General features: G+C 45.7%; 1 protein-coding gene across 2 annotated transcripts in view; it reads right to left on the bottom strand.

The window, feature by feature from the left end:
* KIF11 (kinesin family member 11) overlaps window positions 1-24,100 on the bottom strand; it is a 135,057-nt gene that overhangs the window by 34,414 nt on the left and 76,543 nt on the right. For both annotated transcript variants that reach the window (XM_069239811.1, XM_069239812.1), the window contains exons 18-19: window positions 15,617-15,756; window positions 9,813-10,092 (exon numbers count right to left, since the gene is read on the bottom strand). In XM_069239811.1, the coding sequence (XP_069095912.1) occupies window positions 9,813-10,092; window positions 15,617-15,756 (420 nt within the window). The remainder of the gene's footprint in view (window positions 1-9,812; window positions 10,093-15,616; window positions 15,757-24,100) is intronic.

Below are 24,100 nucleotides of genomic sequence, written 5' to 3'. Positions count from 1 at the left end.
CCCTTGTCTGGTGGTTTCCTCGGGGTCCACTGGGAAGGGTCCTGAATCCCACGAACTCCAACCACAACTCTGAGTTAATGGGACGCCTGGGTGGGTAACTACCTTGCACCTGGTCGCTGGGAACACACTGTACTTACCTCTAGTGTTCATCTGCCCCCCAAGCCCCTAGATAACTACCAGACTTGCCTTGATTGGGTTTACTATATGGTTTGGCCCTCGCATAGGGCCCTGTATTTTTCTGCTAGTTATTTTGTGTAGATATCTCCAAAGGGAGATATACAAATGAATATCTAGTAGTAGTGCTGTAATAAAGTATCCTTTATTTTAGCAACACTTGTGTGGTTATTTCTTGTGAGTGACTGACTACCGTGGTATTCCAAGTGCTTTACATTCCTCCTGGATAAGCTTCAGCTGTTCGCTTCAGCTACCTCGAGAGGTTTTGCTATCTGGACACCTATTCACCATCACTAAGGGTTGTTTGGACTCAGTATAGGGTGCCACACCATAGGTGTGCACAATAAACTGAGCCATCCCCTACATGCCGTCAGCAGCTTTTCAGACTGTCTGCGCCCCTACAGGAGGAGTCCGAAAAGCAAATTGGTTTACAGTATGCACATTCATAAACTTCGGATCTTAAAGTTAGAGTTTAGCCACAGAAGAGCGTGGATGGGAGGGTTGGTGAGGAATCTGCAAGCTATATGGAGTCTCTAGCATAAAGTGTTGGAGCACGTAGTTAAATTGTTCTTCTGATAGATACTTCTAGTAGCATATTCCTCACTTTTTGAATAGATAACAGACAAGTAACCAAGGGAGGAGAGTTGTGGATGGACTCAAACCAGGAAGTCCTAATGAACCAAATGGACAAAGTGCCCTTCTTAGGGTACTTGGCTAGTGATTGCTGAGTGTATGGAGGGTCAACTCTCCATATGTAGCAGCCTGGCAGATGTCCGACAGGGACTCAGAGTTAACACAGTGGTAGCAGCATTGGCCCTAGCAAAATGGACACTCAGTCCATCCAGAGGCTGCTACTTCGTCAGTTGGTAGTAGATCTTAATAAAGAGCACTACCCACCATAAGATGGTATGCTTCTGCACAGCTTTGCCTTTTTTTGATCCGGCAAACCCACCAAAGATCTGATCATTCACCTAGACCAAGTTCTTTGGTCCAATCGACTGAGCCTCTCCTCGTCCTTAGAGGGGCAAGGAGGAGCATAGAACGCCAGCAGAGTGATATACTGCCGGCGTGAAACAGTGTCAACTTTTCAAGAAAGTTTGCCCTAGAACGCAGACCCTTGTCGGGAAATGTGGTGCGGTATGGTGGATGAACACAAAGCTTGAAGCTCACTTATACGCCAGGCTGAACTGCAAGAAACCAGGAACACTGTTTTGATGGTAAGAAGCTGTTAAGGACAACTGTGGAGCAGCTCAATACAGTACACATCTGTAAAGAAATGGCTCCCTGTTGCAGTTACCCCCCACTTTTTGCCTGATACTGATGCTGACTTGACTGAGAAGTGTGCTGGGACCCTGCTAACCAGGCCCCAGCACCAGTGTTCTTTCACCTAAAATGTACCATTGTTTCCACAATTGGCACAACCCTGGCACCTAGGTAAGTCCCTTGTAACTGGTACCCCTGGTACCAAGGGCCGATGCCAGGGAAGGTCTCTAAGGGCCTCAGCATGTCTTATGCCACCCTAGGGACCCCTCACTCAGCACAGACACTGCTTGCCAGCTTGTGTGTGCTGGTGGGGAGAAAATGACTAAGTCGACATGGCACTCCCCTCAGGGTGCCATGCCAACCGCCCACTGCCTGTGGCATAGGTAAGTCACCCCTCTAGTAGGCCTTACAGCCCTAAGGCAGGGTGCCCTATACCACAGGTGAGGGCATATGTGCATGAGCACTATGCCCCTACAGTGTCTAAGCAAAACCTTAGACATTGTAAGTGCAGGGTAGCCATAAGAGTATATGGGCTGGGAGTCTGTCAAAAACGAACTCCACAGTTCCATAATGGCTACACTGAATACTGAGAAGTTTAGTATCAAATTTCTCAGAATAATAAACCCACACGGATGCCAGTGTTGGATTTATTAAAAAATGCACACAGAGGGCATCTTAGAGATACCCCCTGTATTTTACCCAATTGTTCAGTGCAGGACTGACTGGTCTGTGCCAGCCTGCTGCTGAGAGACGAGTGTCTGACCTCATGCGGTGAGAGCCTTTGTGCTCTCTGAGGACAGAAACAAAGCCTGCTCTGGGTGGAGGTGCTTCACACCTCCCCCCTGCAGGAACTGTAACACCTAGCAGTGAGCTTCAAAGGCTCAAGCTTAGTGTTACAATGCCCAGGGCACTCCAGCTAGTGGAGATGCCCGCCTCCTGGACCCAGCCCCCACTTTTGGCGGCAAGTCCAGGAGAGATAATGAGAAAAACAAGGAGTCACTGGCCAGTCAGGACAGCCCCTAAGGTGTCCTGAGCTGAGGTGACTGACTTTTAGAAATCCTCCATCTTGTAGAAGGAGGATTCCCCCAATAGGGATAGGAATGTGACCCCCTCCCCTTGGGAGGAGGCACAAAGAGGGTGTACCCACCCTCAGGGCTAGTAGCCATTGGCTACTAACCCCCCAGACCTAAACACGCCCTTAAATTTAGTATTTAAGGGCTACCCTGAACCCTAGAAAATTAGATTCCTGCAACAACAAGAAGAAGGACTGCCTAGCTGAAAACCCCTGCAGAGGAAGACCAGAAGACAACAACTGCCTTGGCTCCAGAAACTCACCGGCCTGTCTCCTGCCTTCCAAAGAACTCTGCTCCAGCGATGCCTTCCAAAGGGACCAGCAACCTCTGAATCCTCTGAGGACTGCCCTGCTTCGACGACCAGAAACTCCCGAGGACAGCGGACCTGCTCCAAAAAGACTGCAACTTTATCCAAAGAAGCAGCTGTAAAGACCCCTGCAATCTCCCCGCAAGAAGCGTGGGACTTGCAACACTGCACCCGGCGACCCCGACTCGGCTGGTGGAGAACCAACACCTCAGGGAGGACCCCCGGACTACTCTACGACTGTGAGTACCAAAACCTGTCCCCCCCGAGCCCCCACAGCGCCGCCTGCAGAGGGAATCCCGAGGCTTCCCCTGACCGCGACTCTCTGAAACCTAAGTCCGACGCCTGGAAAAGACCCTGCACCCGCAGCCCCCAGGACCTGAAGGACCGGACTTTCACTGCAGAAGTGACCCCCAGGAGTCCCTCTCCCTTGCCCAAGTGGAGGTTTCCCCGAGGAAGCCCCCCCCTTGCCTGCCTGCAGCGCTGAAGAGATCCCTTGATCTCTCATTGACTTCAATTGCGAACCCGACGCTCGTTCGAACACTGCACCCGGCCGCCCCCGCGCCGCTGAGGGTGAAATTTCTGTGTGGGCTTGTGTCCCCCCCGGTGCCCTACAAAACCCCCCTGGTCTGCCCCCCGAAGACGCGGGTACTTACCTGCTGGCAGACTGGAACCGGGGCACCCCCTTCTCTCCATTGGAGCCTATGCGTTTTGGGCACCACTTTGAACTCTGCACCTGACCGGCCCTGAGCTGCTGGTGTGGTAACTTTGGGGTTGCTCTGAACCCCCAACGGTGGGCTACCTTGGACCAAGAACTGAACCCTGTAAGTGTCTTACTTACCTGGTAAAACTAACAAAAACTTACCTCCCCCCAGGAACTGTGAAAATTGCACTGTGTCCACTTTTAAAATAGCTATTTGTGAATAACTTAAAAAGTATACATGCAATTGAAATGATTCAAAGTTCCCAATGTACTTACCTGCAATACCTTTCAAACAAGATATTACATGTTAAATTTGAACCTGTGGTTCTTAAAATAAACTAAGAAAATATATTTTTCGATAACAAAACCTATTGGCTGGATTTGTCTCTGAGTGTGTGTACCTCATTTATTGTCTATGTGTATGTACAACAAATGCTTAACACTACTCCTTGGATAAGCCTACTGCTCGACCACACTACCACAAAATAGAGCATTAGTATTATCTCTTTTTACCACTATTTTACCTCTAAGGGGAACCCTTGGACTCTGTGCATGCTATTCCTTACTTTGAAATAGCACATACAGAGCCAACTTCCTACAACATCAGATACGCAAAGACCAGATTATAGGTCCCATGTGGGCACTAATGGAGAAGGGGAAAAAACAAACATGTTCCAGCCCTTTCAAAAACTACATCACAACAGGGAATATTTAAATAAAGGGCTTGTCAGACAACCGTAATAAGCCCAAGAGGGCTGAATATTAACTCAACCCAGAGCAAGGACTCAGCGGGGAGATTTTGTGCCAACAATAGGTGTATACATTCAACCCCCAACACCACTTACCCAAAGGACCCTTGGCGGCCGAGAAAACACCCACCTCCAGTCGAAGATATTCAGCTGTTGCTGCTCAATCACCACACATGAAGTAGGAGGTTGCGATAGCCAGGGTGGCAAACCTACCGTTCTGCTATGACAGCAGATCCTCCTGGAGGAACAGCCTAATGACAAAGCACAGGAGGTCTGATACCATAGCCTGCCCAGACCAGAGCCACTAGCATGACTTGGGCCTAGTCTGTCTTTGTTCTTGAGAACTCAGGACAGGAATGAGCGCCTTGAGACCCTCACGGGTATGTAGCACGCTTTACAAATGCAGTGATTGATTGAATGAATCATATTGGAAGAAAGGCATTCAGGAGTCATGAGGCCCACAAATGAGGGACATGTCTTCAAGCAAGCAACACCTTGGAAAGTCCAACGTGCAGCAGTGCTGATTTTGTGCATTCAGCGACAGTGTACAGATCGAGACAAGGTTCTAAAAATGAAAGAAAGCCCTTGTGCAATCTCCGGATGTAGCTGCCACTCATGATCCATTAGGCACAGATGGCTGAACACGTCCACCCTGGCATTCAACAATCCTGCAAGTTGGTTCACCAGCAGGAAAAGGACTTGCTGGTCCATCCATTCCCAAAGGTGCAAGGCCACCTGGCACAGGGTACATGATTGATTTCACTTTCTCTTCCCAACTTCCTCTCTTTCCAAGTAGCCTGTCCCTACCACTGGCTGCATGATTAGGGAGATATTTTTGTTTTCTTACTTTATTTGTAGTACTCCAGAGGAGTGCTTTTTTAATGTTCAGTCTCCCCTGCTGAAAGTTTTTGCTTGCCAAGTCCCCCTGCCTCGGTCTTCTATGTTGCCTGCCCTTCCTCTGTCTGGCGTCTTTATCCTGAGAAGGGGAGCTCAGTTTCACCCTGAAGCACCCAGCACCTCAGCTCAACTCACTGCACACAGTAGGTCCCACTTGGCTTTAGTTCTCTAAAAAGATTGCCACTTTTTATACTGCAAGCAGGAGTATAATGGATTTGATGAGCCAGGTAGCAGGGCAGGGCTGATTGTGCGTGGAATGTAGCCTTCGCTCACAATTCTAACACCTTTGTTCGCCTCAGTTACTCCCAAGGAGTAACTTTACCCAGAAACTACCCAGAAGGAGGGAGCTCCCACACAATGTATCAGGTTTATTATATATAAAAAATAAAAAAAAAAACACTAAAAAAAAAAAAACCCATTTTCTCTGGTACAACTTTGATGACCTTTATTTAAAATTCAACATGTACCACCCCCACCGCTCCCCCCTCAGTTAAATTGGTTTTAAGTTCCTAGCTACCTAATTAATGCAATGGCTTGAAAAATAATTACAATGGAGGATCAGAATGCAGGAGCATTTTGACATGTGGGGCTCTGTTTAACACGGAGGTTATTTTGGGTGTCAAAGGCGAGAGAATGGTTATGGAGTTAGTTTCACGTGCATCTGGTTACTGAGTGGGGTGCTGCATGAGTGCGAAATTTCCAGCTCCCTCGTAATGCCGAACACTGGCTTCGCAGAAGGTAATTCTGCTTTCAGTGAGTGCAGCAGAGAGTAAGGCAGCTGTGTGGAAGGGCAGATGAGCTCAGTAATTGCCTCCTCTTAAAATACTCATTGTAGCCAAATAAATACTCTGCGAGGCTCCCCCTGTCTTCAGATGCACAGCTCCACTCTGGCAGATATTGTTTAGTCATAGTGACATCTGTTCTGCTCCCTCTGCTTTGCTGCCAACATTCAGTGTTCGAACACATGTATTGTGTAGTATATTATTTGACAGTTATTCTTTGAGTGGATGGGTAGGAGGTTAAACAGCTAACAACCCCTTTCAATGACAGTGCATATTGAGGCACTGTTGGTGATTTACTTTAAGCTTTTGTCCTGTTGTCTCTAGCTACATTTCTGTGGACTGCAGTGTGTGTGCAGCCATACAATATGTCTTGTGTGATTCACTGAGGCATGTTTTTATCCCTTTCAGTAAAACACCTGGATTCAGGATTTGCAGAAAATCCCAAAATGAGAAAGTGAGATGAGGCCATAATTCAAAGACAGCCATGGATGCACAAAACAAAGGTACTCTGCCCCTACCTTGGCCCTGGGGTGGCTTGTGACCAGGTGAGAAATAAGATCTGCTACTAATGCCTCATCCTACTGCTGAGCACTTGCGACCTCAGAGGACTCAGCCCAGGGCATACTTTCAGGATATCCACTTAAGATCAATTGATATACAATTGATCTACACTGAACTCCAGAAAATAGTAGGATAGACTAAGAGGCATACTTGACTTCATAGTCTTCTTCAAATCCCAGCAGGAGCATTCAGTGTTTCATCCTTTCAAGGGCAATAAAATGAGTAACACTGAATTTAGCATTAATATAGGCTGGTCGCCTGGAAAAACCCCTTTTATGAGTACAAGTGGGACGACCTAAGAGGAAATTAGGATAATCACAGAAGGCAGATACCTCAGAGTTATGAGGGGTTGGGTCTGAGTTAGCCACATGACAAATGGTAAGACTGTCTCAGCCCTACACGAGATGTTGGTTCTCTGAAAAATATCGAATTTGTTGTCCTAACCTGTGTCCAAAAGGACCTCTTTCTGAAAGCACACTGTTAAACCTGAGCTTGGGACAGGTGTTATACAAGGAAGATTTGGAGTCCCAGAACTATAATTAGCCAGGAAGACTACAAGTATGAAAATGGAAGGGAAAACAAACCTTGACAAAGCCATTAGGTCTTGCCTATGTGAGACCTAAGTTTTTTTTTTTGTTTAAACTTTTTTGGGCATGTTGTAAAGAAGCATAGGATTTCTTTTTTTAAAGTGCTGCAATGAAGCCAGTGTTGACTGCTTTATTGCTTTTTTTTAAATGTACTTTTTAACCATGATGCACAGCCTGACAGTCAATAGTTCTCACATAAGTGAGACCTATGGGCTTTGCCCATGCTTGGTTATCTGCTGCAGGCCTCTACTTGTCTTCTTTCAGGGCCTTTTTGCTGACAGACACTTTATAACTGCCACCCTTGTATTCACTCAGAAGTCCATAAAGTAGTCTGGATCTGACCCCCCCCCCCACGGTGCTTCCCTTCACTCTCAAAGTCCTGGCTGCCAGTGAGCCAAAGGACGACACCTGGTATCAGTTTTGATAACCAGTACAGATGCAGTCACCAGAATCACATCCAAGTTCTGATGTACTGCTCCAAGTGGGCCCTCAACTAATGTAGCTGGCAGCATGAGCAGGCCTATTACTGGGCTAGCACTCTGGACTTTGCAGGAATGTGCATGACCACAAAGGAGTATCCATCCCCAAGGACAAGTGCCAAACCTCTGCCAGTCCTGGCCACATTTTCAAGTTCTGGCTCTCAGCCACAATATCAGTTCATCACCCCTTGAAATAAGCTAAGTTGGAGCCTCAAAAAAGGCACTAATCTTTGAGCAAGTCAGATTCTGTCTACTCAAAACATTTAAATATATTAACTCAATACTACAGAAAATTCATATTTACTGTATGGATTGAAAGTATTCACAAGCTCCTTTCACAGCAAGTGTATGAGATAGAGGGGGGGGGGGGGGGGGGGGGGGGGAGGTGGAGATGTTAAACCAAGACAGCCTAAATGGCAGTCAGGAAGACCCTCAACTAGATCAAGCGTATTTAGTTCCAAAATAATCATAAGCCTGTGCCTGAACCCTAACTTGTAATGAAATCCAGAAAACTCTATATACACAACAGCAGCATAAAAGGAGAGCAAACCTTTTCATGGGCTTTCAATCAGACTAATATCCATTTTAGGATGGTCACGTCATTTAAAATCTGGTGGCAAGCACCTGTCCCCTCTAGGTATGAAAGATGCATTTCTAGTTTGATTTAAAGCATCATTATTGGTACATTTTGATCCATAACCAGCAAATATCAAAAGTTTAGTTCTTAGTGCTATTCAAAGTTATTGAGCATGAGGTTTGTTGGTTAATTTAATGGAATTTGTAATGATATACATAAACAAGCCCAGGGTAGCTTTCTCTAAAATTAGGTGCCGCTTAACATTTAATTACAGTAACAACTGAAGATCATGTCTGAAGTAAAGCTCTTAAAATACTCTGCAACTAAAACTAGAAGGTACCTAAATAGTCAAACTAAAGCAGACAATTACAGATAGAAGTCTACCGCAAGTGTAAATTTTACAGAATCTTACCAACCCCACTGATTGTATTTATGAGCACAGGAATCGGTCGGATGCACTTCTGGAAGATGAGCTCCAGAACAAAAGAGGCTCAATGAATTAAAGGCTTTGCAAAGCGAGAGAGAAACCCTTGCCCTGAGACACATTCATGGCTGCATTGTGGAAGCAGCAGAAACAAGTCAGTAATAAACCAGATCTTTTACAGCTTCAGTAAACAAAGTGTGTTTTTCTGACAGTAATATGCCAAACTTAAGCTGCACTAAAGGTTTTTTTGTACAAAAAGTTGTAGGGTTGCACATAAGATGATCACACAGACGAAAGAAAGGTTGGGCTCTTCAGAAGATTAATACATATTGCTCAAGTCTCAATCCAGATCTGGCATAAAGAGGGCAACAGTGTGTGAGTGGCCACTCAAAAGGATTAAACAGAAGGTATGTTTGGCTTTAAAATATTTCTGCAAAAATAAAAACATTTACCCCCCGCCCCCCCCCCCCCCCCCCCCACACACACACACACACGCCCCCACACACAATTAAAGGCTGTTCAGGATTCAAATTAGTGACCTTACAGCAGATGTGTGTCAGACATTTCAATGACCATCTTCGAGCCAGCTTTTGTGCAGAATATTCAGAAATGGGGCAGGATCTAGCTCTTTAAAGCAAAAAGGTGTTAAAGCAGCAGCATGAGGACTTTTTCCAAGTGCTGCAGGAAAATATGGAATCCCTGTTCAGCCAATAGAAGCCAACGTCAAGAAAACAGTGCAGAGACTTTGGAGGAACTGATACAGATAAGTATTTCTGCCACTGAGATGCAAAGAAGCTACATAGTCTTCACTAAGAAGGCTGCTGATCAAGGTCATTTAAGTGTTTGGTAAAACCTCAATGGTTCAAAATTAAGGGCTATTTTGTAAAATCTGTCCATTTTGGCAGAGCATAATTTTGTTAATTAGATTAACTAGAGTTGATGAATTGAAAAGTACACTGACTACAGACTACACGGGTCACACATCAACTATTACAATAGAACTATGGCATTCATCAGTTTATGTTCCAAACAAATGCGTACATAAGTGGACCACGTGACCTATTGCTTAACCATGTGGCCTCTAGTGAAGTTCACCCCTCTCACTGGGCTGATATGCTGCAACACTCATACCTACAATGTTGTCAAGGCATGGATCATTATTTAGTTCATGCTTCCTAGTACTGAAAGGATGCATGCAATTGGCTAGAGGAAGCCCAAACTCAGACATACAGTAATTACCTGGAGTAAACTTTGCATCTGTATCTTGCTGTTGCTGAAGAAGGATGTATTCTGGTCAGTTGTATGGACAACTGTGGCACTAGCATGGTCAACCCACTGCTCTGTCTCCTGGCACACTGACGTGAGCCCACTTCTCAGCTCTACACAGCGTGTGGCAGACTCCTCCACAGTAGTAATGCTGGTGTCTGTTAACTGCCTGATTTCTTGCGCTAGGTTTTCCATATTTGAATTAAACTTGTTGTGCTGCAAGTCTGCACGGTCAACTACTTCAGACGACTGCCTGTGGAGAGAAGCATATTATTTAAAGCAAAAACAGTCAGTCGCAAACTTTAGCATGGTCCAGTAAATATTTATTATGACAAATTTACAGTGCCTTTAAAACTAGCTACACTAAAAATAGAATACACACTTTACTGTCCATAACGCTACAAAGAATTTTGGAACCCTCACTTTATAGTTAAAATGCAAGGGCAAGAAGTAGATTATTTCTATGTTAAAAGCATAGCAAACAGACCAATGCAGCTTTTCAGCAACAAGGTTTCTTTCCAGAAGCCTGATAAATTTACATACAAAATAGGTGTACACTGTTCCAAATGGAAAAATATAATCACTAGAGGAACATTAAAATTCAGGAGCAAGAGCCCTCACACATCCGAGAGGATGTCCTGCTTCATCATCGGGTAGCTCCTCGTCCGACCAGCGCTGCAATGTCTGATGGGCTCCCCGTAAGGGGGCTCTTTGCCGGAGATCTTTTAGGTAGCAGCCGTGGTAGCGGACACTACAAGACCTGGTGTTGCGTTCAGGCGCTAATCCTGGTTCTGATTGATCACACTGCATTCATGGTGTCTGCTTTACCACTTTATTAGTAGTGACCGCTTTTGGCATGCTACTTCCCAAGGGGCCCCCAATGTACCAAGGGATGGTAAGCATATTGGTCTTATGTTTTTACACAACTGGTTACTACACACTGTTGTGTCACCGATGTCCTTCCTTATTTTTCCGTGTGTTTTGATCAAAATGATTTGTTTGTATCTTTCTAGGGCGACCGTTAAAGGTTTCTGACAATTAGTGAACTTCAATGTAAGTGACTATATGATTTGTTTGACATTTTTGCAAACTTTCGGTAATATAGACAGGAGAAGTCTTATTATGTATTGGTCCTGAAGAAGCGTCATAGGATCTTGTTAGACCACTGTACGCGAAACATGTTGACCATGTCCTAGGAGCCCGACGATAATCTCCTTAAGCTCCAGCACCATGCAGAAAGTGGTTGAGCATTATTCCTCATTTTACACTTCCTTTCTGTTTTTAATCTTGGTCCCGGTCTTATTCCTTTGATTAATTAAATTGACTCGCTCCTATTAAGACTGGGAACCAATTTTAGCTTTCACTCTCCTGCCAGGATTAGCGCCTGACCGCAACACCAGGTCTTGTAGTGTCCGCTACCACGGCTGCTACCTAAAAGATCTCTGGCAAAGAGCCCCCTTATGGGGAGCCCGTCAGACATTGCAGCGCCGGTCTGACGAGGAGCTACCCGATGAAGCATGACATCCTCTCGGATGTGTGAGGGCTCTTGCTCTTGAACAGTGTACACCTTTTTTGTATGTTCAGTTAATTGGGAGACCGTACACTGGACCAACTAATCTCCCAGTCCCTCCCTTTGTTGATGCCTGATAAATTTACACATGGATCCAGATGTCACCCTCTGTCTGGTAGTACAGGTTTGTCATTTACACCTCTGGCTATAAATTGTGACACATGCTTGATCAAAGATGGAGTTCTTGCAATCTCAATGAAAATGAATAATACAACAGAAATAATGCCTGAGTGATAGAAGCAGTGATCCGAATAATGTTATGACAAGCAAAGCTAAGACTCCATTCTCACTGGAAACATTTACTGACAAAAACAAACAAGTTATGGAGCTGGTACTCAGATGCCACACTAAGTGCATTCTTTCCCTTCTTGGGACAAAGGCCTAGAGCCACTCTGTGTTGAGAAAAGAAACATCCATGTTATGCAGTTCTGAAACAATGGTTTGCTATCAGTATCATGCATGGGCATGCTCACATATAAAAAGGGTTTAGGTGCTTTACTGGAGGCCTGAGACCCTGATACAATCCAAAAGAATCATGCTCAGTAACTTGGCCATGGCTGTGCCCTTATATGCAATGTTACAAAATCGAAGTCTTTAAAGATATTCCTACAATTAAATGGAAGTGTCCTGATTCGAAGAAATGAAACTTCCTTGTTAAGGTGAAAAAATCCATTACCATGATAGAGGCAGGGGTTAAATCCTTAAGCAACACATTTTTATATTGTCAATGAACAGATTAAATATGAAAGTATGAAATATCAAGAGGCCTCCAGCTCAAGGACAAAATGGTCAAATTCATGCCAATTATTGATAATAAACAATGAATATTATACCATGTGTACTCTGTCTGACCTATAGCTTTCTCAGCTTTTTCATGGACAGCCATTTAAATTTCTGAGAAATGCTACATGCCCACAGATTCTTCACGGGCTGAGCTTAGAAAGCCATTAAGGCAGATGCGTCTGTTCTGAGAAAGTGGTAGTGTCAACAAAAGGGCCTGAAGGCTGACTTAAGTGCTCACCGGTTCTTGTCAATTGTTAGCCCACACCATAAATTTAGCAGCATTTACAGTTATTTCGGTACAGGTCTGGACTGTCTGGGTAGGTCAACGTAGGCAAGATGACCAGGCCAAATTTACTGCATCCAGGCCCTCAACATGATCTTACAGACATCAAAAAGCGGACATACAAATGAAAGGTGCCTACAAGAACATTGACAGAAGGGTTGTCAATTAGAGTGAATACTCCAGATAGAATAACCACTTTGTGATCTGCTGTATTTTTCACAGACGCAAAGCTGAAACACTGCTGTAGGTTTTCAACCCCAAACTGGCAGGAGAAAACATGGTGTCTGAGCTTTGGTCGTCCAGGAATTGGATAAGTGGTTTGTCAACATTGATATAGGTAAATGTCTCCAGTCATTAATGAAGCAGAGCAGAATTATGAAGGTCATTAAAAGGTAGCCAAAAAACACATTGAAACTCTGGGATCAAGTCCTCTAAGGATTCTTCTTGTGGGGCACAGGGGCATCTTACTTGGGGATCCGGAACTCCTTCCCCTTGACAGCTCTAGCCACCTTCAAACCACAAGTAAACTACAGGTGTCAATAACCAACTACACTGGTCATGGTAGTATTTTGAAACTAGCATCCAGATAAGCAGGCTCCTCTCTACAGAGGAAGTGACCCAATTGCAAGGTAGTAGAGGACGTGAAGCCTGGAAAGGCAGGAAGATTCAAGTCCACCTCAAATGCCATCTGTACCTGCAGATTCCATACATTAATCTATGCTCCATCTCACATCACAGTACTCTTATACCACGAGACCTGCCCAAAAGGTGACTTAACTACAGGTTGAAGAATTCTGGCTCCCTTGCACAATTATATTGGACTTTGGTATGTCAAGTGATAGTCTTGTGGAACAGAATGCTACGGAAGCAGCACATCATTCTTTTAGAAGAGCAGAATGGCTCAAGGATGGTGCTTTAGTAAATCAAAACTCTCCCAGTGAAGCACTTCCCCTTTATTGGCACAAACATTATTAAAGAATCAATAGGGTTGTGGCACAAGAGAGCTCAAGCTCGATGACTTGCCTAAATAGGAGATGGCATTTAGGTAGTCAGCCTCCAGAAACTGTGCAATGTACATTGCTTGTATTTAGATTGTCAAGAGCCCGTGAGATAAAAGACGGAGGAAAAATGCTGCATCAAACAGATAGGCCAGAAGACCGGGTATCCTCAATTAGATATTGAAGGCTTTAAGCAATGTGTTCTAAGGTCAAATAGATGGATAGTCCAGCACAATATTGTGAGGTCTAATTGAGTGCAGTCTCAGCTTTTAAAGATCTTCCACCTCAAAAGTTACTACAATGACCATAAATCATGCTGCTCTAGACTTCTAGTTGGGGGACTTTGAACGACAAATCACACAAGTTACATACGGCCGAGGTGCTAAGGACATTCTAAAAGTCCTGAAGGGACACTAGTAAACACCTCTGATATTCCAAAAGTCACTTTGCCAGTATGTTTTAATTAAATTGTGCAAGAGCCAATTACGATGCTGTTCATTCAGACACTAAAACAGACCAATTTCCTTTACCTTTAAAGCATGGCTTTAGGGGTAATTAAACAAATCAACTTAAAATTACTCTGTGGTGTGCGTGCCTGAACCTGACAATTTATTTGTGAGGACAGACATAATGGAGGCTTGCAGAACTCGTCACTGAGGCCCTGAGAACTAGCCATGCAGCAACACCAACACCTGACAGTACTATGGGAAACAGGAAGAAGCTGTCCAAGGGTTTAAAAGAAATTACAAAAAAAAAAATATATATATTATTCAGTCTTTGGGAGAGACTGTGGGCAATAACAATCTACACAAATACAATAAAGTCTGAAAATTTACCACTGGCAGGGAAAGAACTGAAAGTAAAGTACAAGTGATAGCCATACAGTAAAGAGAAAAATTGGCAGCGACGGCAACATAGTGAGCACTGGGCACCATCTGGCACACAGAAGGATTTGAAGAGGAACTATTGGTGGCAACACTAAAAGTACCCTTCTTATTTAAGGAATAATCTATAAAAGGCAGGTGTTTATATTTGGCTCGGTCATTAACATTCTGTGGACCACAGTACTGATCTTATTGTATGGGGCTAAGACTAAGTTGTGTGTGCAAATTTCCCTGGCTGAATACCATATGTCTGTTTTTGGAAAACTGGGACTCCAAAGCTTTTGGGCATTGCCTAAAGTGCTATGTACAGTGTCAAAGATCAGGCTTAAAGCAGCCTATTGGGAATCAGTTAATTCACAAATAAACCACTCAACTAGTGGTTCTCTGGTCATGTATAGGTCCCTCCCGACCCAGCTATTTAGTAGTAAATGGCCTAGAGGCACTACTGGAGATGTCTTATGTCCAGTTTATAAAGATGCCTCGGAATAGTTAGCACACATCCTATTATTGTGCCCAGAGTACCATCCGCAACGATCCAAGCGGATAGTCCATTTGTGTAGATATCTGGGTACTGGCTGTTATGTTGAGGCATTTTGAATTCTCTCCTCAAAGTTAAGCAGAGTGATGCTATTTTCAATCTCCATATTTCTATGGTCTGTAAAGCTTATGCGTTGATGTCCTTCAAAGCAGCCAAGTGCTTAGCTTAACTTTAGCCATTTCATGAACAGTGAGTGGCTAGATAACATGTTATTCCGTGAATTGGCCAGTCTTACTGTTTTTTTGTGCACATTTCCTGATCAAGCACTATCTCTAATCCATTAATGTTTTAAAGAACATTGAGGGGCTCGAAGACACAAGCTATCCTCTGCTTGGACAACTCTCCTATATTTTATTTACTCATTTTTGTGCCCCAGCATTGGTTCTTGCCTGCCCATGTGGGTAGAGGATTGAGATTCCACCACTCAGTCTTAAAATATTCAGGGGTCATGGCGATGTAGATTATGCTGATTTTACTTCTCTTTTTTAACTGTTTATATGCTGACTGGCCACTTGATACAAAATGTGAATTTAACCTTTGTACTGTGCTGTATGTTTCTATAAGGATGTTTTTTTTGTGTGTACTGTTTATTTTGATCTCCAGGATCATAAATGTACAACAAAGTTGTGTATTGTCATTAATATTTGCCCAAACATATGATGGTGATACTACCAACAGTTGAGAACACATTAGCAAACATTAAAATATAACTTCTACTTACATCTCAACATCCGCTTGTAGGCCAAAAAGAGACTTTTGCAGGTCCCCACCTTTAGTTAGAATGCCACTGAAATTTTGTTGGGTCTCCAGTACCAGTGTGCTCAACTGATTTTGCAAGGTTGTAATGATCTTTGCTGTACCCTAAAAACAGTACAGATTTAATATGTGAAAACGTGCAAGCAGCTAAATAGGTCATACACTGAAAAGTCACAATATATTATCAAATCTGGTGGCCTATCGTCATCATGCTTATTCCTTCCCACCGTAGGAAGCTGGCTCTCTATATAAGTTTACCAAGGTGAGGTATTCTGTGCAGAGTCCAGGTATCCCCACTCGTGTACAGGCACTTGCTTTAACAGTTCCAAGGTGCTCCATTTGTGGTAGTGTGGTTGAACAGTGTTGGGCTTCTCAAAGGGGAGCAGTGGGCATTTGTTGCATAAACTAAATCAATAAATGAGACGCTCAATAAGGAAAACTGCCACCAATTTAGAAAAATAACGGTTTTATATTAAATTTAGAGACCATAATCTTCTGGATGAGGTAACTACTCCGATTTATCGATTTTTAGAAAAAGAAAATACAGCAGTAAACTTTGAGGAGTGAGCCTCAAACACGGTTATGTTATCCTATGGGAGAAATATACACTGCATAGGGTCACTTGAAAAGGATCTACAGGACTGTTTTTCTGGATGTAAGGTAAATAGGGAGCTAAGGACCTAGAAAGCATTAACAGTTGGGGGTTTACCTGCCCAGTGTGTCCGGGTGCAGAGGTGCTTTCAGTGGTGGTAGCTTTGGAGACTACCCAGTGAAGTCAAAGGGTAAGAGTACTGTGTTGGAGGGAGGGGGAGGGGCTGCAAGTGGGGACTAAGGGATCAGTCCAGCAGAACCCAAAAGGGGCTCAGTTCTGGAGGGTCTCAGGTCCCGAGACACAGCTAGATTCAAAGGACTCTGGCTAGGCTCAGGTGCATAGGTGTTTTGTTCAGCAAGTTGGAGGATCACAGTTCTTGGTGCGCCATGGGGGGGCATTTTGGGGAGGGTAAATACACAGCAAGATGACTTCGGATATCGAGATGCCTCTCTCAAAGTACCTCGACTTGCAGTTAAGTTTTGGCGGTGGTGGTGTTCCTGTTAAATACAAACAAACCTTGGTGCATTCAACTGGCTGGGGGCACCCAGGGTATTCAAGGAGGAAGGTTCTGGACAGACAAACGTCAAAGACTGTATGGGTTGATGGGGCTGACCTCCTGATCACTCTGTATCCTTTCCCTGGTGAGATTCTCCCACAGTGGACCCAATGGTCAGCAAAGCTTGGGACTGGGCAGTTTTGGTGCCTGCTAGTAAAGGGAAGTGGCTCCTCCACTCCAAGGGAGATGCTGGCTGGTGGGCAAAGTGCTGGCAGTCCTCCAAAGCTCTGGCCAGATGCAGAGTCAGGTCTTAGCAACCGTCAGGACAGGAGCAGGCAGGGTTTGGCACAAAGTCCACAGTTGAGTCTTTGGCTCTTTGTCCTTCGGGTAATCAGAGTTACTGGGGCCAGGGGGCCACCTAATTACTGAATTTAGGAGAGTGAAGGGTAGTAGCCACTGGGCTAATTAAGCCTAGGGTCACTACACCTCCCTATATGACCACTTCCTGTGGGGAAGTGGGTATAACCCTGTCCCACAGTTCCTGATTTCACCAAAAACAAGATGGTGGAACTCTTCTTTAGATGAGCACATCAGGCAGCCCACCTTAGGGGGTGTGACTAGTCTGAAGGTGCAAAGCACCTACAGCATAGCTAATGTCTACCTCTCCTGGTGAGAAATGGACCTTATGGCAGGGGATGGCATCCCTCAAGTCTGGGGGAAGCCAGGGTCACATGTCAAAGGGCAGCAGAGGCTTTGAAGCCTCCAGTACCGCTATGCTGATTTACTAGCCATCCTGCTGGAGGAGGTGACAACACTTTCCTCCGAAGCAAGCATTGTTTCTGGCCTCTGAGCGCAGGCTCTCAACTCCAGGGGTGTTAGAAATGCGTCTGTGGTGGCAGGCTGGAAGACTAGTAGATATCAGTGGCACTTCTAAGGTGCCCTCTGTGAGCATGTCATAATAAAGTCACTACTGGCCTCAGTATGGATTTATTAAGATTAGGTGTTTGAAAACAAAGCATAGGTTTCAGTGAATCCATTATACAGCTGTACAACTTGTAACGACCAGTGTCCACCTTAAGATGGCTTCCCTGTTCACTTGTGAGATCTAGTAATCAAACTAGACATCACAGAGGCATATCTGCTCATACAGATATGTCCTCACAAAATGTAATGCACCTTGCTGCAAGGCTCCAAAGGCCTGCTGTAGGGGTGACTTACAAATCTTACATACAGTGACTTTGGCATGTACCACGAGGGGTGTGCTAGGTTGGGTTTTCACACATGGTTTGCAGCCTGCAATGGCAGTCTACATGCAACTTGCAGGGGGGGGGAGGGTACCTTAGGCGGGCATAATACATGCTGCAGTCTCCTCTTTAGTACAGATGCCTTAGATACCAGGGTACCATTTACTAGGTACTTACAGGGGTGCTAAAGTGTGTGCCAATTGCACACAATTAGATCATTTTACCTTGTTTTTAGGAAAAGAGCACTGGCCTTGAGGACCTGGATAGCAGGAGATCAGTTCAACTTCACTCAAAAAACCTCAATACCAAAAGTGGGGGTGAGAATATCAGAAAGAGCACTACCCCACACCCACCACCTTCTCAGATCAAAGAATACAAAACGTACTACATGAGACCTAATGCAGGGTGTTCAGAAATACTAAAGATTACAATGTTCCCCACTAATGTCTACAAATGGAAATGCTTCAAAAACCCTAACTTTGATATTGTAGGACTTGGCTCTTTAGAGGGCGAAAAAGTGGTACACTGTGCAAAGAGTGCTAGCAAACCCCAGAGGAATTACAGAGGCACAAAAGACACCCCAAATGCTCTCATTTGTGGTAGGATGGGCCAACAGTTAAGCATATCTGACATTAGTGCTAGGCAAATGTGGCACAGACATAGGCAGTGGGACACAAACAAATCAGACACCAATTTATGAAAAAAAAAAAAAAAAATGCATACTTTTGATACCAAAGTCATCGGAATTAGGTGGGTACTTTTCAAGTTAGGACTTTATAGTTTTGAAAAGTTAATAGTGCAATTTTTGGGGGTGGTAATGTTATCCAATTGGGGAAAAACATGTACTGCATTCAGACACTTCATAGCCATTCACAGGACTTTTCTACAAGACTTAAGGTGAGAATGGGGCAGGGTTCAAGACTATGCCAACAGGTCAACTCAGGAGGCACTGGGGTGCCCGGGTGCACAGGTGTTACGACATCATGAGTCCCATTCACTTCAAAGGGAAACGGTCAGGTTGCAATAAGGTGGCAAGCAGAGACTGGGGGCCCATCCCGGAGAACCAAGCAGGCTCAGTTCCTACAATGCTTGGGGGCATAGGGAGATCTTTGGTCCTCTTCTCCTCAGTTTGGGTGGCTGGGTGCAGAGGTGTCTTGGACCGAGGGTCCAAGTGAGGACTGGGGACCAGTCTGACCAAACCAACAAGTGGGCTCATGTCTCATGCGACTCAAGGACTGTAGGGACACCTTTGGTCCTCTTCTCCTTGGTCCAGGATAGCTGTGTGTGGTGGACTGTCAGGTATTCATCACCTGGAGGTGGTTTCGCAGAAAAAAGGCTGTAGGCAGCAACTTCAGTTCAGTCTTGCAAAGAGGGTGGGTTCAACTCCAGAGAGTCTCAGGACTCCGTGGGCACTGTCAACTTCCTCTGACTGCTGGTCTTGGGTGCAGAGGTGCTTTGAGGTGTCAAGTTGCGGTGGTCAGGTACTGGCTTTGGATGATGTGGTGAAAAGGGGAACAGGGCAGTGTAGCCACTTTCCTTAATGGCCTTTAACATCCTGACGCCCCACAATGGTACATCTGCTTTGGTGCTTTTGGAGTCCAGGTTGGACCACCAACAAGCCTTTGCTGCTGTAAGGAGCCCAGTACCCCAGGTAATGACGTAGGGAGCCACTGGGTGGGGTCAGCATCTTGGGACATCTGAAGTGACAGGGATGACTACCTGGGCTCTAAACAGTCCTCTCCTGGCTCACTGACTGCTCAGAGGGCACAGTGGTCAACAGGGAAGAGTACCAGACTTTACAAACTGCCTGCAGATGCAGGAAAGTAGCTCCTCTGCTCCTAGGGAGATTCTTCTGGTAATTGGCGAAGCAATGTCAGTTCTCCAGGTTTTTTGGAGTCTGCACTGTGGGTCGGATGCAGCTGGCAGCTTTGGCATCAAGACAGTTGTTGTCCTCAGATCAGAAGTCTTCTAATTCTTGTGTGTCGAAATCTGAAGCCCTGGTATCATAGGGTCCCCTAAATACTGCGAGGGGACTCCGGGCGCACAAGAGGCAAAGAAGGTGGATACAGACGCAGAGATGAAACCAAGGACAGGGAAGACATTGGCTGCTCAACAGGCAATTGGGGAACCAAACTCTCAAACCTACTGTAAAGAAATGGCTCCCTGTTGCAGTTACCCCCCACTTTTTGCCTGATACTGACTTGACTGAGAAGTGTGCTGGGACCCTGCTAACCAGGCCCCAGCACCAGTGTTCTTTCACCTAAAATGTACCATTGTTTCCACAATTGGCACAACCCTGGCACCTAGGTAAGTCCCTTGTAACTGGTACCCCTAGTACCAAGGGCCCTGATGCCAGGGAAGGTCTCTAAGGGCTGCAGCATGTCTTATGCCACCCTAGGGACCCCCTCACTCAGCACAGACACACTGCTTGCCAGCTTGTGTGTGCTGGTGGTGGTGAGAAAGTGACTAAGTCGACATGGCACTCCCCTCAGGGTGCCATGCCAACCTCACCCTGCCTGTGGCATAGGTAAGTCACCCCTCTAGCAGGCCTTACGGCCCTAAGGCAGGGTGCACTATACCACAGGTGAGGGCATAGGTGCATGAGCACTATGCCCCTACAGTGTCTAAACAAAACCTTAGACATTGTAAGTGCAGGGTAGCCATAAGAGAATATGGTCTGGGAGTCTGTCAAAAACGAACTCCACAGCTCCATAATGGCTACACTGAATACTGGGAAGTTTGGTACCAAACTTCTCAGAATAATAAACCCACACTGATTCCAGTGTTGGATTTATTAAAAAATGCACACAGAGGGCATCTTAGAGATACCCCCTGTATTTTACCCAGTTGTTCAGTGCAGGACTGACTGGTCTGTGCCAGCCTGCTGCTGAGAGACGAGTTTCTGACCCCATGTGGTGAGGGCCTTTGTGCTCTCTGGGGACAAACAAAAGCCTGCTCTGGGTGGAGATGCTTCACACCTCCCCCCTGCAGGAACTGTAACACCTAGCAGTGAGCTTCAAAGGCTCAAGCTTCGTGTTACAATGCCCCAGGGCACTCCAGCTAGTGAAGATGCCCGCCCCCTGGACCCAAACCCCACTTTTGGTGGCAAGTCCAGGAGAGATAATGAGAAAAACAAGGAGTCACTGGCCAGTCAGGACAGCCCCTAAGGTGTCCTGAGCTGAGGTGACTAACTTTTAGAAATCCTCCATCTTGCAGATGGAGGATTCCCCCAATAGGATTAGGGATGTGCCCCCCTCCCCTCAGGGAGGAGGCACAAAGAGGGTGTACCCACCCTCAGGGCTAGTAGCCATTGGCTACTAACCCCCCAGACCTAAACACCCCCCTAAATTGAGTATTTAAGGGCTTCCCTGAACCTAAGAATTTAGATTCCTGCAACTACAAGAAGAGGACTGCTGAGCTGAAAGACCCCTGCAGAAGAAGACACCAACTGCTTTGGCCCCAGACCTACCGGCCTGTCTCCTGCCTTCTAAAGAAACCTGTTCCAGCGACGCTTTCCCCAGGACCAGCGACCTCTGAATCCTCAGAGGACTGCCCTGCTTCAAGAAAGACAAGAAACTCCCGAGGACAGCGGCCCTGCTCCAAAAAGACTGCAACTTTGTTACAGAGGAGCAGATTTAAAGACCCCCTGCAAATCCCTGCAAGAAGTGTGAGACTTGCAACACTGCACCCGGCGACCCAGACTCGACTGGTGGAGAAACAACGCTTCAGGGAGGACCCTCCGGCGACTCCAAGACTGTGAGTAACCAAAGTTGTCCCCCCTGATCCCCCACAGCGACGCCTGCAGAGGGAATCCCGAGGCTCCCCCTGACCGCGACTGCCTGACTCTGAAATCCCGACGCCTGGAAACGACCCTGCACCCGCAGCCCTTAGGACCTGAAGGATCGGAACTCCAGTGCAGGAGTGACCCCCAGGAGGCCCTCTCCCTTGCCCAGGTGGTGGCTACCCCGAGGAGCCCCCCCCCTTGCCTGCCTGCACCGCTGAAGAGACTCCTTGGTCTCTCATTGAAAACCATTGAAAACCCGACGCGTGTTTGCACACTGCACCCGGCCGCCCCCGCGCTGCTGAGGGTGTACTTTTTGTGCTGACTTGTGTCCCCCCCCCCCCCGGTGCCCTACAAAACCCCCCTAGTCTGCCCTCCGAAGACGCGGGTACTTACCTGCTGGCAGACCGGAACCGGGGCACCCCCTTCTCTCCATTGAAGCCTATGTGTTTTGGGCACCTCTTTGACCTCGGCACCTGACCGGCCCTGAGCTGCTGGTGTGGTAACTTTGGGGTTGCTCTGAACCCCCAACGGTGGGCTACCTTGGACCCAAAACTGAACCCTGTAGGTGGGTTACTTACCTGCAAAAACTAACAATTTACCTCCCCCAGGAACTGTGAAAATTGCACTGTGTACACTTTTAAAACAGCTATTTGTGTTTTATGTGAAAAGTATATATGCTACTGTAATTATTCAAAGTTCCTAAAGTACTTACCTGCAATACCTTTCAAATGAGATATTACATGTAGATTACCTCCCCCAGGAACTGTGAAAATTGCACTAAGTGTCCACTTTTAAAATAGCTATTTGTGAATAACTTGAAAAGTATACATGCAATTGAAATAATTCAAAGTTCCTAATGTACTTACCTGCAATACCTTTCAAACACGATATTACATGTTAAATTTGAACCTGTGGTTCTTAAAAGTGTTTGACAGACTCCCAGACCATATACTCTTATGGCTACCCTGCACTTACAATGTCTAAGGTTTTGCTTAGACACTGTAGGGGCACAGTGCTCATGCACTGGTGCCCTCACCTATGGTATAGTGCACCCTGCCTTAGGGCTGTAAGGCCTGATAGAGGGGTGTCTTACCTATACTGCATAGGCAGTGAGAGGCTGGCATGGCACCCTGAGGGGAGTGCCATGTCGACTTACTCAGTTTGTTCTCACTAGCACACACAAGCTGGTAAGCAGTGTGTCTGTGCTGAGTGAGGGGTCTCTAGGGTGGCATAATCCATGCTGCAGCCCTTAGAGACCTTCCCTGGCATCAGGGCCCTTGGTACCAGAGGTACCAGTTACAAGGGACTTATCTGGAGGCCAGGGTGTGCCAATTGTGGAATCAATGGTACATTTTAGGTGAAAGAACACTGGTGCTGGGGCCTGGTTAGCAGGGTCCCAGCACACTTCTCAGTCAAGTCAGCATCAGTATCAGGCAAAAAGTGGGGGGTAACTGCAACAGGGAGCCATTTCTTTACATAATGTTTTCATTTTTTAGCTGTTTTTAGAAGCGCTTCGTGAATCACTTTTCTCTAAATCATCCCCACATAAAAGGAGGGTATTTTGTTTTCTACAGCAAACCGTGCCAATCTCCTTTCTATCCTCAGTCTTGGGAGGAAAGTATTTGCATATGTTGCAGCAGCAGATCTTTGTCCACAGGTAGGATAATTTCGGTCAGTCATAATGATAATTTGGGACCAAGGACAGAGAAGCAGTCTAGAGTTTTACTCAGGGAGAAACTCATTTGACATCTTGTAAAAATCTGAGCTGTGGTGGCATCTAGGGGGCAGTAAAGGAGCTTAGCACTTCCACTTCATTGGCTGAACTTTGGGTTGTTTCAAATGAGAAAGATGCGCAGCAAACAGTTGTTGAGGCTTATAGACATTTTAACACTGTTTACTGTTATTTGAAGTTACCATGGATTCCAAGACTAAAGCCGGGATGATTCAGACATGTACATTTTGGAAATTTCCAAAACAGGAGAAACCCGCATACCTCGTTTACAACACTTTTAGTAACACTAGAACTCAAAAGGTGCCAATAGAAAGCGAATCTCCCACCAGGCCACCAAGGTATAGAATTGTGGGAAGATCTTACATGTTCTGATTTCCTCACTGAGAAATCTTCACATCCAAGACTAGTAGAATTCCTGAACCTTCTCATGATTGAAAATCCATCTTTTATCAGCCTAGGGCTTGATGGCTCCCCAATCACTTAGTTCTATACTAGCACTATTCTGTAAAAGCCACACTTCTGGCTTTGTCCATGAACAGTGGGCAGTCAAAAATACTCAAACACCAACTTAACTGCCTTCAAGGGGCTTCCTCCACATAGG

This window comes from Pleurodeles waltl, chromosome 6 (assembly GCF_031143425.1).
Source record: "Pleurodeles waltl isolate 20211129_DDA chromosome 6, aPleWal1.hap1.20221129, whole genome shotgun sequence".
NCBI lineage: Eukaryota > Metazoa > Chordata > Amphibia > Caudata > Salamandridae > Pleurodeles > Pleurodeles waltl.
This window is presented reverse-complemented; position numbering and strand designations above follow the sequence as displayed.